Genomic DNA, 14064 nt, shown 5'->3' with positions numbered 1-14064 from the left:
ACTTTTGTGAGATACTGTGTGTGTATATATATATATATATATATATATATATATATATATATATATATATATATATATATATATATGCACATACACTGACAATCCTCAAAGAGATGTAAAATCTCTGAGCAAGGCTCAATCAATATGTCTTAAAAGATAAGAATGATATTATTCCAATATTAACCACTTCAATACAGGGCATTTTCACCCCCTTCCTGCCCTGGCCAATTTTCAGCTTTCAGCGCTGTAACATTTTGAATAACAATTGCATGATCATGCAACACTGTACCCAAATGAAATTTTTATCATTTTTTCCCCCACAAATAGAGCTTTCTTTTGGTGGTATTTGATCACCTTTTGCGTTATAAACAAAAAAAGAGAGTCAATTTAGAAAAAACCCAATATTTTTTACTTTTTGCTATAATAAATATCCCAATTTAAAAAAAAATAATATTTTTTTCCTCAGTTTAGGCCGATATGTTTCTTCTACATATTTTTCGTAAAAAAAAAATCTCAATAAGCGTATATTGATTGGTTTGTGCAAAAGTTATATACAAAATAGGGGATAGATTTATGGCATTTTTATTATCATTTTTTTTTTTTACTAGTAATGGGGGTGATCTGCAATTTTGATTGTGACTGTGACATTGCGGTGGACATATCGGACACTTTTGACACTATTTTGGGACCAGTGACACTTATACAGCGATCAGTGCTATAAATATGCACTGATTACTTTATAAATGTCACTGGCAGGGAAGGCGTTAACACGCACGCACCGCCCTATACCTCTGGGAAGCCTAGGACGTCATATGATGCCCGCCCAGGATGGGAGATCCCACCTGCGGATGTCATACGCCTATGGGCGGGTAGGGAAGTGGTTAATATGGTAAATATGAACCATCTGATGATGACTTGGCTGTGGATCAGATTCAGTACAGAAACATTAGAAAGCAGGCTGTTAGAATGGTAGAATAGAGACTGTAACGCCATTACCAATAGTTTACAACTATCTTTGTTTGTTTTTTACATTTATTTAAAACTTAATTTCTTCCTTTTTATCTTATTTTCATTCCACATTTGCAAAAGAACTCTATATTTTCACATACTCTCTCACACATCTTTTTACAACAAACAAACACCATCCCTTTTTTTTTCTTCTCATTTTCACCACACAGTGTCTTTCATTATTTCAATCATCATTCATTTGCTTTTTTCTTTTATTGTCATCACTACATTACATTTCTTTTTGATCACCATTCAATCCTCTGCAAAAAAAGATTTTTTATTTTTAACTTTTTTCACTTTTTAACTCTTATTTAAATTTTTCACCTTGCATTACTTTTTAGTATTACTTCTCACATTTCTTAACATTCCCTCATTCCTTTTTCATTTTCCTCTCACATACTGTCAGTTTTTCTTTCAGTTTTCCACTTTATTTCCCCATTTTGTTTCCATTCATTACCCTAATCACTTGCACATGTTCATCTTCTCATTTTTGACAGCCAGTGATACATAAGTTCTGCCATCTTGCCTCTGTGTAAACCTGTATGACTAAGCCCCGGTGGATGGGGTGAAACATGTCAGAGGGCATGGCTTATGGAGTGGTGCAAGGCTGAGGCCATCTTACACATTTTTAACCACATAGACAATTTTAGCTGAACACTGGGAGTAAATGTGGCTGACAACTACTTTATCATAATGGCATTTATGCTAAATTGAGAAGTCAGTTTACAAGTCACACAGCTCTAGGTTGGGTGCCTAAGGGGCCAATTAACTAAAGGATTACAACATTCCATAGTACGGCCACGTGAAAGCAGCGTGCATGTCCCCCCTAACAACTGATTGTTAGGGTAAATCAGATAAAAGAACCGCGCTAGAAAAAATGTATCTTAGATCAAAAAGCAGCAGTAAACAGTGCGACAACACAAAAAATCCAATATGAATTAAAAAACTGCGCTAAAAGAGAATAAATGTCCAAAAGATTTATCTGTGGGCATCAAACAGAGGCGCTAAGGATCACCCGAACACCATAAGGTATGAAAAATAAATAGTGAGGTGCCCGACCACCGTGGCTGTAAATTGCGCTTACCAAACAGCAAGCAGTATGAGCAGATGGCCTAAAACCCAGCCCGGGCCTTTTGGGTGTAGTAAATACTTCCGCTCTCTCCAGGCTCAGATCACCATTCCCAGCTTACAAGCTTTAAAACGCAGATGGCTTAGAACTCAACCTGGAATCATTAGGGTGCTGATAGGAAGTAAGGATATTCAATCACTACAGCCAGGAGATCGTTTTAAAGCTTGTAAGCTGGGAACGGTGATCTGAGCCTGGAGAGAGCGGAAGTATTTACTACACCCAAAAGGCCCGGGCTGGGTTTTAAGCCATCTGCTCATACTGCTTGATTGTTAGGGTACTTTCACACTGGGGTGGTGCCGGCGTTAGCGGTAAAGCGCCGCTAGTTTTAGCGGCGCTTTACCGCTGTTATAGTGGTACTTTTCGGCAGCTAGCGGGGCATTTTTAACGCCCGCTAGCAGCCAAAGAAAGGGTTAAAAGGGCCTGTGTTGCGGCCCATTCATTTTAATGGGCAGGGCGTTTTGGGAGCCGTGTATACACCGCTCCCGCACTGCCCCAAAGATGCTGCTTGCGGGACTTTTTTTCCTGTCCTGCAAGTGCACCGTCCCAGTGTGAAAGCACTCAAGCTTTAACACTGGGGAGGCATGAGAGGAGCTTCTCAGGTGCTTTACAGGTGCTATTTTTAGCGCTAAAACAGCTGAAAAGCGCTTCAATGTGAAAGTAGCCTTAAAGAGTGGGTCAGGAAACCGGCTGCCGCATCCTTAGTGACGGATGACTTGAAAAAAAAACTGTGTGGGTCCCCACAATCCATACCAGGCTCTTCGGGACCGGTATGGATTTTAAGGGGAAACCCACACCAAAATAATAAAAAAAGGAACATTCCCCCCTCAAAATCCATATCATACCCTTATCTGAGCATGGCAGGTCAGGAAAGGGGGGGGATGAGCAACCTGTCCCCCCTGAACCATACCAGGCCACATGCCCTCAACATGGGGTAGAGAGGGCTCTGCCCCCACAAAGCACCTTGTCCCCATAATCCCACCCCCCCAATGTGAATGAGTTTAGGGCACATTACCAGTATTTTATCACATGAGCTATTTACCAGCAAATTCTTAATTTTACATTTGTAAAATTCTTTCCGCATGCGTTACTTTAACATATTTTTTCAGTTGGTATTTAACTCTTAGTAAATTGACCCCTAAATCTTTATATTGGTGAGAGATGTGTTTATGTGCATGCAGTTTAGGCAAAGGCCCCCTTCTCCAAAAGAGTATGGGATCTTTGCATCATTTCACTGTGCCGACAATGAGTTACAGTATGAAAGTTTTCATACAAATTTCCTCCTGTAGAGTTCCTTGTCCATTTACATGCATTTTCTTAAAATCATTACATCCTTGTGATATGTACCAGCTTTTTTGAGGAACTGTGTGAAATGCTTTTACAACGTACAAATGACTTCAGATACATTAACTTTGTCCAGATCTAAACTTCCTTCCTCATAAAAACATACCATATTCATTAGACACGACTTAGATTTTTCGGCATTATACATTTTGTATATCATCCTTTAATATAGGAAACTAGGTAATTAATATGATTTAATTTATGTAGTTTATTATAATTTATGCTCAATGTGTGACGGGGTGAAAGTGTTTCCTACTGACTATCACAGATTGCATTTTGCAGTGATTGACAGCGTTGTATAGAATTTTTACAAGGTAGCACTAATCACTTGCATGGGCAGCTTTTGTGGTACACCACTATCGCGTTGTGAAAAGAGGTCCAAAGTTAAAAAAACTGAACATTAGAGTTTTGGTTTGGGTTTGCTGCTACTATAGGCTTGGAGCAAATACTCAGGCCGCGTACACACGGGCAGACTTTTCGACCGGACTAGTCCAACGGACTTTCCGACGGACTTTTGACGGACTTCCGACGGACTTTTGAACAAATGGACTTGCCTACACACGATCACGCCAAAGTCCGACGGATTCATACATGATGATGTACGACTGGACTAAAATAAGGAAGTTAATAGCCAGTAGCCAATAGCTGTCCTAGCGTGGGTTTTCGTCCGTTGGACTAGCATACAGACGAGTGGATTTTTCAACTCGACTCCAGTCCGTCGGAAAGATTTGAAGCTTGTTTCAAATCTAAAGTCCGTCAGATTTTCAACTGGAAAAGTCCGCTGAAGGTCCGATGAAGCCCACACACGATCGGATTGTCCGTCGGATCAGTTCGGTCGAAAAGTCCGCTCGTGTGTCCGCTTAATAAGTGTTTGTGCTTTGCAAACTTTTGCCTAAAAACCTTGCTGGTTACCCTCCAGAAATAGGGAACAGCCCATAATTCAGTGTATAGTTTAGCCCTTGGTCAACTGAGCTACAAGATCCAATAATCTGAAGGAACAGATAACCCAGCCCCTTTAAAACTATTGATGGACTCATATTGTCAGTGTGTTGTTAGGGAGAGGCGATAATTATGAATGAGGAATACTTGTATACGCTTAATTTGGGCATTGGTAGCTGTCCAACATAGCAGTGCCTAGCTTCTCATGTCTTAAGTTTGGCAAAAGCTTGCTTATTAGTCCTACAAATGGCCAGAACTAAACAAAATTTCCCCCTGCTAGATTTTAGTAAGGTCACAACAAAGTTTGCATACTTCAAAAAAGATTTGCAAAACTGTTTGCAAACTGAACCCAGGCTGATTCGCTCATCCCTACTACTACTGAATATGTTCAGTTCTGACAGATATACATTATATAACTGGTCCTTATACTTCACTTATTCTTTGTCAAGTTTGAACTATGAAATTGCAGAATTACATACTAATCTACTAAAAATACAGAATTTAGCAGTAAAAATTAAATTCTAAGCTCTGAATAGGACTACATGGTATGTACTTCCAATCTTTTACTTTATCACTGGTAAAACTGAAGCTCACTCTGCAAGGCCGACCTTCGCCTGCTGCTCATTCTCCCTCTCATGAGTATAGCAAGAGATTCATCACTAGGTCTAATGATGTCCTCTGTGTTTTCATCCTGAAAAAGACGTAAATTGGAAGTTAACCACTGCAGCAAATCTATGTCTCTAAGGTATAATGTTTCCAGTATTCTCATACCTCAGATGTGTTGTCTGTACTCAAAGACTCCAGGCTCTGTGTAGGCACATCCATTGATTTCCTATGTTCCCCTGCTTCTCCACAATCTAAAAAAATTGAAAAATCTAAAAATGAATCCATGATAATAAAATTTGTAGCATCATGACTATACACATGTATAATGTATAACATTAAAATACAAGCTTTGCAATAAATACGATCCCTTCATGGAATATCAGCTGTTGATTAACATTATTACTTTCCTTACGCTCTGTGTATTTTTAATAGCAAAGCTTCCCTTTCATGGTCAAACTCTCCAGAGGACAAATACTTCCATTAGGACCTGTGTTAACTGCCTTTTGGCTAGGGTTGATGGCATCAGGTTGACATCACTTTATGATTACTCAGAAATCATTTACAGGCGCATTGACCTGAGGTCCACCTCCCTCTGCATTTGACTTTGCTTGGAGGGTGAGCACTCCAATGCAACTTTAAGAGCTCAGCCACAGGCAGAGTTGTTTTTATTCCACTAGCCAGTAGTTTGACAGGGCCTGTACTCAGTAGCTACACTGCACTATCATTTGCACTGTTAATTATATTGCATCATGCTGTCAGTAATTTGCTGTTTATTTGCACCATGATGCATTATAAGGGTATTTACTTAAAGCATAACTAAACCCTCCTATTCTTTTAAGCCAAGGAAGCTGCCATCTTGTCCTCTGATCTGCAGTTGCCTTATGTGAGTAGTTATGATACCAGCCATTTGATGGCTTGACAGTTTGATTGAGAGCACAAGCAAATGTGACAGTTAGCATTCACGGCATGCCTTGAATGTAACAGTTTTTTAAAACAGTTTAGTGGGTTTAGTCCCACTTTAAATTACTGTTGTGCTAAAGTCATTCACTTTCACTCTCCTAGTGTGTTCTTGCAGGGCCATTTCACAGGCAGCTAGTGGAATGAATGGCAACAATGTTACAACTAGGGATTGGTGAACGGTTCGGCCCGAGCATAAGTTCAGGCCGAACTTTGGTTGTTCGGATGTTCTGCAGAACACCGAACAATATGCTGTGTTCGGGGCAAATTTGAAAGCCGCCGGAACATAGTTAAAGTCTATGGGACATTAAAATGAAAAATCAAGAGTGTTCATTTTAAAGGCTTATATGCAAGTTATTGTCATAAATAGTGTTTGGGGACCCGGGTCCTGCCCCAGGAGACATATATCAATGCAAAAAAAGTTTTAAAAACGGGAGCAGTGATTTTATTAATGCTTAAAGTGAAACAATAAAAGTGAAATATTCCTTTAAATTTTGTACCTGGGGGGTGTCTATAGTATGCCTGTAAAGTGGTGCATTTTTCCCGTGTGTCCCTGCACAAAATGACATTTCTAAATGAAAAAAAGTTATTCAAAAGTACTCGCGGCTATAATGAATTGTCGGTCCCGGCAATACAGATAAAAGTCATTGAAAAAAATGGCATGGGATCCCCCCAGTCTATTACCAGGCCCTTTGGGTCTGGTATGAATAATAAGGGGAACCCCGAACCAAAATAAAAAAAAATTGCATAGGGGTCCCCCTCAAAATCCATACCAGACCCGATTGGTATGGATTTTAAGGGGGACCCCGTGCCAAAATTGAAAAAAAAATGGCGTGGGGGTCCCCCCAAAAATCCATACCAGATCTTTATCTGAGCACGCAACCTGGCAGGCCGCAGGAAAAGAGGGGGGAGGAGGGAGCGCCCCCCCTCCTGAACCGTTCCAGGCCACATGCCCTCAACATGGGGAGGGTGCTTTGGGGTAGCCCCCCAAAGCACCTTGTTCCCATGTTGATGGGGACAAGGGCCTCATCCCCACAACCCTTGCCCGGTGGTTGTGGTGGTCTGCGGGCGGGGGGCTTATTGGAATCTGGAAGCCCCCTTTAATAGGGGACCCCCAGATCCCAGCCCCCCTGTTTTGAAATGGTAATGGGTACATTGTACCCGTACCATTTAAAAAAAAAGTGTCAAAATGTTAAAAAAAACCACAAGACACACTTTGGGACAAGTCCTTTATTAAAAAATAAAAAAAATTAAAATGTCCCACGAAGTCCATTCATCTTCTCTCGCTCCCCTGATGGACCGAAAAAAAAAAAAAAAAAGCCTCGACCGACCCGCCTCCATGGAAGGCACCCGCCGTATAACCCATCTTCGCTTCGACAGTTCTTATATAACTGAGGGCGGGGCCACACAGTGATGTTCCCGCGTGACCCCGCCCCCCTCTGATGCACGGGGACTTCCCCATGGCTTTCCCGGGGCGTCAGGGGGGGCGGGGCCACCTGTTTAATAAAGGACTTGTCCCAAGCTGTGTCTTGTCTTTTTTACCATTTTGACACTTTTTTGTGAAATGGTAGGGGTACATTTGTACCCCATTACCATTTCACACTGGGGGGAGGCAGGGATCTGGGGGTCCCCTTGTTAAAGGGGGCTTCCAGATTCCGATAACCCCCCCGCCCGCAGACCCCCACAACCACCGGGCACGGGTTGTGGGGATGAGGCCCTTGTTCCCATTAACATGGGGACAAGGTGCTTTGGGGGGCTACCCCAAAGCACCCTCCCCATGTTGAGGGAATGGGCCCTGGTACGGTTCAGGAGGGGGGGTGCTCTCTCGTCCCTTCTCTTTTCCTGCGGCCTGTCAGGACCGACAATTCATTATAGCCGCAAGTACTTTTAAATGACTTTTTTTCATTTAGAAATGTCATTTTGTGCAGGGACTGTTCTAAACACAGGAAAAATGCACCACTTTACAGGCATACTATAGACACCCCCCAGGTACGAAATTTAAAGGAATATTTCACTTTTATTGTTTCACTATAAGCATTATTAAAATCACTGCTCCTGAAAAAACTGACCTTTTTAAAACTTTTTTTTGTATTGATACATGTGCCCTGGGGCAGGACCCAGGTCTCCAAACACTTTTTATAACAATAACGTGCATATAAGCCTTTAAAATTAGCACTTTTGATTATTCATGTTCGTGTCCCATAGACTTTAATGGTGTTTGTGTGTTCTGCCAAATTTTTTGCCTGTGCTGTATTTTCCGGTGCGAACCGAACGAGGGGGGGGGGGGGGGGGTGTGTTCGGCCCATCCCTATTTACAACCACTGAAACTGCTGGCCAAAGGTGTTAATTATTAAGACCAAACAAATAAGATCATTTAGAAACATTTTCTGTCCCTTTGGTTGAAATTACTGTATACCTGAGCAGAAGGATTTATGAAAGACTCCTCGGTACAGAACTTTAGCTGCTTTACTGAAGAATCTGGTGAGTTGGATGGAAAGCAAGAAGGTTGGAGCTGTGTTACAGCTGGCAGATGATAACTGTTTAGGTGTGAACCCCTAAAGGCAAGGGATAGCATAGTGGTGAAATTAGATTCTTCGCTATATAATGATAAAGGAAACAAAAGCTTTGCTAAAAATGTACAGTATAATATACTGTAATACATATCTACAGTGCCTTAAAAAAGTATCCATACCCCTTAAAATTTTCCACATTTTTGTCATGTTACAACCAAAATTGTAAATGCATTTTGTTGGAATTTTATGTGATAGACTAACACAAAGTGGCACATAATTGTGAAGTAGAAGGAAAATGATAAATGGTTTTCAATTTTTTTTACAAATAAATATGTGAAAAGTGTGCATTTGTATCCAGCCCCCCTGAGTCAATACTTTGAACCATCTTTCTCTGCAATTACAGCTGCAAGTCTTTTTGGGTACATCTCTACCAGCTTTGCATATCTAGAGAGTGGAATTTTTGCCCATTCTTCTTTGCAAAATAGCTCAGGCTCTGTCAGATTGGATGGAGAGCGTCTGTGAACAGCAAGTCTTGCCACATATTCCCAATTGGATTTAGGTCTGGACTTTGACTGGGCCATTCTAACACATGAATATTCTTTTATCTAAACCATTCCATTGTAGCTCTGGCTGTATGTTTAGGGTCGTTGTCCTGCTGGAAGGTGAACCTCTGCCCCAGTCTCAAGTCTTTTGCAGACCCTGACAGGTTTTCTTCTAAGATTGCCCTGTATTTGGCTCCATCCATCTTCCCATCAACTCTGACCAGCTTCCCTATCCCTGCTGAAGAAAAGCATCCCCACAACATGATGCTGCCACCACCACCATGTTTAATGGTGGGGATGATGTGTTCACGGTGATGTGCAGTGTTAGTTTTCCATCACACATAGTGTTTTGCTTTTAGGCCAAAAAGTTACATTTTAGTCACATCTGACCAGAGCACCTTCTTCCACATGTTTGCTGTGTCCCCCACATGGCTTTTTGCAAACTGTAAACTGGACTTATCGTGGCTTTTTTTCAACAACGGCTCGACTAATAGTTGTCCTGTGGACAGATTCTCCCACCTGAGCTGTGGATCTCTGCCTACCCTAAGGTTAAACTAAACTTTAAACTTCTCCACAATCCACAATAAAACTATTTATCCCTGACCTATCTGGTGTGTTCCTTAGCCTTCATGATGCTGTTTGTTCACTAAGGTTCTCTAACAAACCTCTGAGGGCTTCACAGAACAGCTGTATTTATACTGAGATTAAATTACACACAGGTGGACTCTATTTACTAATTAGGTGACTTCTGAAGGCAATTGGTTCCACTAAATTTTAGTTAGGGGTATCAGAGTAAAGGGAGCTGAATACTAATGCACACCACACTTTTCAGAGATTTATTTGTAAAAAAAAAAATTGAAAAACATATCATTTTCCTTCTACTTCACAATTATGTGCCACTTTGTGTTGGCCTATCACATAAAATCCCAATAAAATACATTTAATCATTTTAAATTTGGACTGCCTAAAACAGGTTCCAAAAAAGCAGAGACCAATATCTTCATTTGAGTTGACTTTCCCACCATAAGACATTCTATTTTTCTCAACTGGAACTGCTGGGGGTCTGTAAACAAGCTTGCTAACAGAATTAATTATAGAAAAAAATGGGTTTCTGGTACACTCACAACACCTGGAACCAAAGACAAACTGACCAATATTTACAAGGATCTCCAGGTCCCATAAATGTGAAATGTGAAAACACCTCATATGTGTGATCAGGTCGACTTGTAGACACAAGGAATTGACAAGCCTGGTTATCCAGTGACTAACCACTGTCTCAGCTTTGAGAAAGACAAACACATGACAAGACCCCTTTCACAGAAATTAACAGTTTGTAACAAAATAACTAGTTTAACCACTTCCCGCTCAGCCTATAGCAAAATGACGGCTGGGCGGTGGTTGCATTATCCTGACTGGGCATCATATGACGTCCAGCAGGATAACAGCCGCCACGCGCCCGTGGGGGCCCGCGTTGCGGCGATCAGCGGTGCGGTGTGTCAGTCTGACACACCGCTACACCGATCTTGATGAAGAGCCTTCGACGGAGGCTCTTTACCACATGATCAGCCGTGTCCAATCATGGCTGATCACGATGTAAACAGGAAGAGCCGTTGATCGGCTTTTCCTCACTTGCATCGTCAGAAGCGAGTAGAGGAGAGCCGATCGGCTGCTCTCCTGACAGGGGGGGTCTGTGCTGATTGTTTATCAGCGCAGCCCCCCTCGGATCCTGCCCAAGACCACCATCATGCCGCCTAGGACCACCAGGATGGCCATCCACACTGGACCACCAGGTATGCCCCCCCTAGACCACCAGGGAAATGCAAATCTGTGCCAAGGCAGCTGCCAATCAGTGCCCACCCACAATGCCTACCACTGCCAATGCCACCAGGGATGCCTATCAGTGCCGCATATCAGTGCCACGTTTCAGTGCCCATCAGTGCCCCGTATCAATGCCCAGCAGTGCCGCCTATCAGTGCCACCCATAAGTACCCGTCTTTGCAGCCTTTCAGTGCCCATCAGTGTCGCCTATCAGTGCCCATCAGTGCCCACCAGTGCCACCCATGAGTGCCCATCAGTGCCGCCTATCAATGCCCATCAGTGCTGCATATCAGTGCCACCCATCAGTGCCGCATATCAGTGCCCATCGTCGGTGCCTGTCAGTGCCCGCTCATTGGTGCCACCTCATCAGTGCCCGTCAGTGCCGCCTTATCAGTGAAGGAGAAAACTTACTTGTTTACAAAATTTTATAACAGAAACAAAAGCCAAACTTTTTTTTTCGGTCTTTTTTTATTTGTTTAGCAAAAAATAAAAACCGCAGAGGTGATCAAATACCACCAAAAGAAAGCTCTATATAAAAATTCTGTTTGGGTACAGTGTAGTATGACCGCGCAATTGTCATTTAAACAGCGACAGCGCAGAAAGCTGAAAATTGGCTTGGGGAGGAAGGGGGGTAAGTGTCGGGTATTGAAGTGGTTAAAGCATTTATACAAGTCACTTATATAAGTCAGTTGATAAACTCTAAACGGCAAGTAATAAGGAAGCCCTGATCACACTGTGTAATATACAGTATCTCACAGAAGTGAGTATACCCCTCACATTTTTGTAAATATTTTACTATATCTTTTCACGTGACAACACTGAAAAAATGACACTTTGCTACAATGTAAAGTAGTGAGTGTACAGCTTGTATAACAGTGTACATTTGCTGTCCCCTCAAAATAACCCAACACACAGCCATTAATGTCTAAACTGCTAGCAACAAAAGTGAGTACACCCTTAAGTGAAAATGTCCAAATTGTGCCCAATTAGCCATTTTCTCTCCAAGGGGTCATGTGACTCATTAGTGTTACAAGGTCTCAGGTGTGAATGGGGAGCCGGTGTGTTAAATTTGGTGTTATCAACATGGCACCTCATGGCGAAGTACTCTTTGGGCATCTGAAAAAAAGAATTGTTGCTCTACATAAAGATGGCCTAGGCTATAAGAAAATTCACAAGACCCTGAAACTGAGCTGCAGCACAGTGGCCAAGACCATACAGTGATTTAAGAGGACAGGTTCCACTCAGAACAGACCTCGCCATGGTCGACCAAAGAAGTTGAATGCACATGCTCAGCGTCATATCCAGAGGTTGTCTTTGGGAAATAGACGTATGAGTGTTGGCAGCATTGCTGCAGAGGTTGAAGGGGTGGGGGGGTCAGCCTGTCAGTGCTCAGACCATACGCACTGCATCAAATTGGTCTGCATGGTTGTCGTCCCAGAAGGAAGCCTCTTCTAAAGATGATGCAAAAGAAAGCCCAAAAACAGTTCTGAAGACAAGCAGACTAAGGACATGGATTACTGGAACCATGTCCTGTGGTCTGATGAGACCAAGGTAAACGTATTTGGTCAAGCGTGTGTGGCGTCAACCAGGTGTGGAGTACAAAGACAAGCATGCCTTGCCTACAGTCAAGCATGGTGGTGGGAGTATCATGGTCTGGGGCTGCATGAGTGCTGCACTGGGGAGCTACAGTTCATTGAGGGAACCATGAATGCCAACATGTACTATGACATACTGAAGCAGAGCATGATCCCCTCCCTTTGGAGACTGGGCCGCAGGGCAGTATTCCAACATGATAACGACCCCAAACACACCTCCAAGACAACCACTGCCTTGCTAAAGAAGCTGGGGGTAAAGGTGATGGAGTGGACAAGAATGTCTCCAGACCTAAATAAACCCTATTGAGCATCTGTGGGGCATCCTCAAATGGAAGGTGGAGGAGCGTAAGGTCTCTAACATCCACCAGCTCCGTGATGTCGTCATGGAGGAGTGGAAGAGGACTCCAGTGGCAACCTGTGAAGCTCTGGTGAACTCCATGCCCAAGAGGGTTAAGGCAGTGCTGGAAAATAATGGTCGCCAAAATATTGACACTTTGGGCCCAATTTGGACATTTTCACTTAAGGGTGTATTCACCTTTGTTGCCAGCGGTTTAGACAATAATGGCTGTGTGTTGAGTTATTTTGAGGGGACAGCAAATTTACACTGTTATACAAGCTGTACACTCACTACTTTACATTGTAGCAAAGTGTCATTTCTTCAGTGTTGTCACATGAAAAGATATAGTAAAATATTTACAAAAATGTGAGGGGTGTACTAACTTTTGTGAGATACTCTAAACATATAGGTTTTTTCTGTCCTCTATGTGTACAACTATTTTTTTAATTGTTATATATGAAATTATATCTTAAAACTTCCCATTTAATGGCTGTTGCCCCAGACTCTCCAAGGCGTTACATATATTTCAGAGAAACTGACATAATTATAGCTGTGCATGAATTTATCATATCAGGGTTATTCACCTGAGAGTCTCCAATTAAACTCAATATAGTCAAGTCTTATCTGAGGTTGCCACCTGGTGGCCAAGGGAGGTAATGCCTGAATAAATACATACTTGGTGATTATCCTGTCCACCAATAAGAAGGAAGATTACACCCAGTGGGTAAGATTTTTTAATGTATTGTTCACAACTGAATATATGACAAGTGAGGTAGATAGGAAAATGAGGAGATCTGAACACCTCATCAAGATACACACACATCATCTGAGATATCCAATCATCTGACACCTCGGTGATGCCAGGACACAGCTTCAGCTGAGCTAAATGCCATTTTGGGAAGGCAAGCTACAACCAGTAATCAGCAGCCATTTTAAGAGACTCTGACCAAATAGTCATTTAAGGGCAACTACATTTTCCAAATTTCTTATTAATTTTTTGTCCGTGTGTTTATTGTCGATAGCTCAGTCTGTACTCACATTGATCTTGTTTGTGTTCTTAAAGAATTCTGTTTGCCTAAGAATTAACTCTGAATAATGAATTAAGTCAATTAAATTATTCTTATATTGGAGGCACTGTGATTCGATCAGTTTAGCTGACTAAATTAATTGTTCAGGCATTCCTTGACACAACATAATAACGCTCACATATACACTCACATATACACTACTGTACAAAAGTTTTAGGCAAATGTGAAAAAAATGCAAAATTAACAAAATA

The 14064-nt window shown here is 41.9% G+C and overlaps 1 protein-coding gene across 2 annotated transcripts in view; it reads right to left on the bottom strand.

Annotated features, from left to right (window-relative positions):
- The window catches only part of LOC141105598 (serine/threonine-protein kinase PLK2-like), a 122847-nt gene that overhangs the window by 36312 nt on the left and 72471 nt on the right, over window positions 1-14064 (bottom strand). For both annotated transcript variants that reach the window (XM_073595543.1, XM_073595552.1), the window contains 3 exons: window positions 8397-8535; window positions 5189-5274; window positions 5012-5108 (listed from right to left, as the gene is read on the bottom strand). In XM_073595543.1, the coding sequence (XP_073451644.1) occupies window positions 5012-5108; window positions 5189-5274; window positions 8397-8535 (322 nt within the window). The remainder of the gene's footprint in view (window positions 1-5011; window positions 5109-5188; window positions 5275-8396; window positions 8536-14064) is intronic.

Source organism: Aquarana catesbeiana, linkage group LG01 (genome assembly GCF_042186555.1).
Source record: "Aquarana catesbeiana isolate 2022-GZ linkage group LG01, ASM4218655v1, whole genome shotgun sequence".
In the NCBI taxonomy this organism is placed as follows: domain Eukaryota; kingdom Metazoa; phylum Chordata; class Amphibia; order Anura; family Ranidae; genus Aquarana; species Aquarana catesbeiana.
Note: the sequence above shows the minus strand (reverse complement) of the source record. Positions and strands in the feature narration are given on the sequence as shown.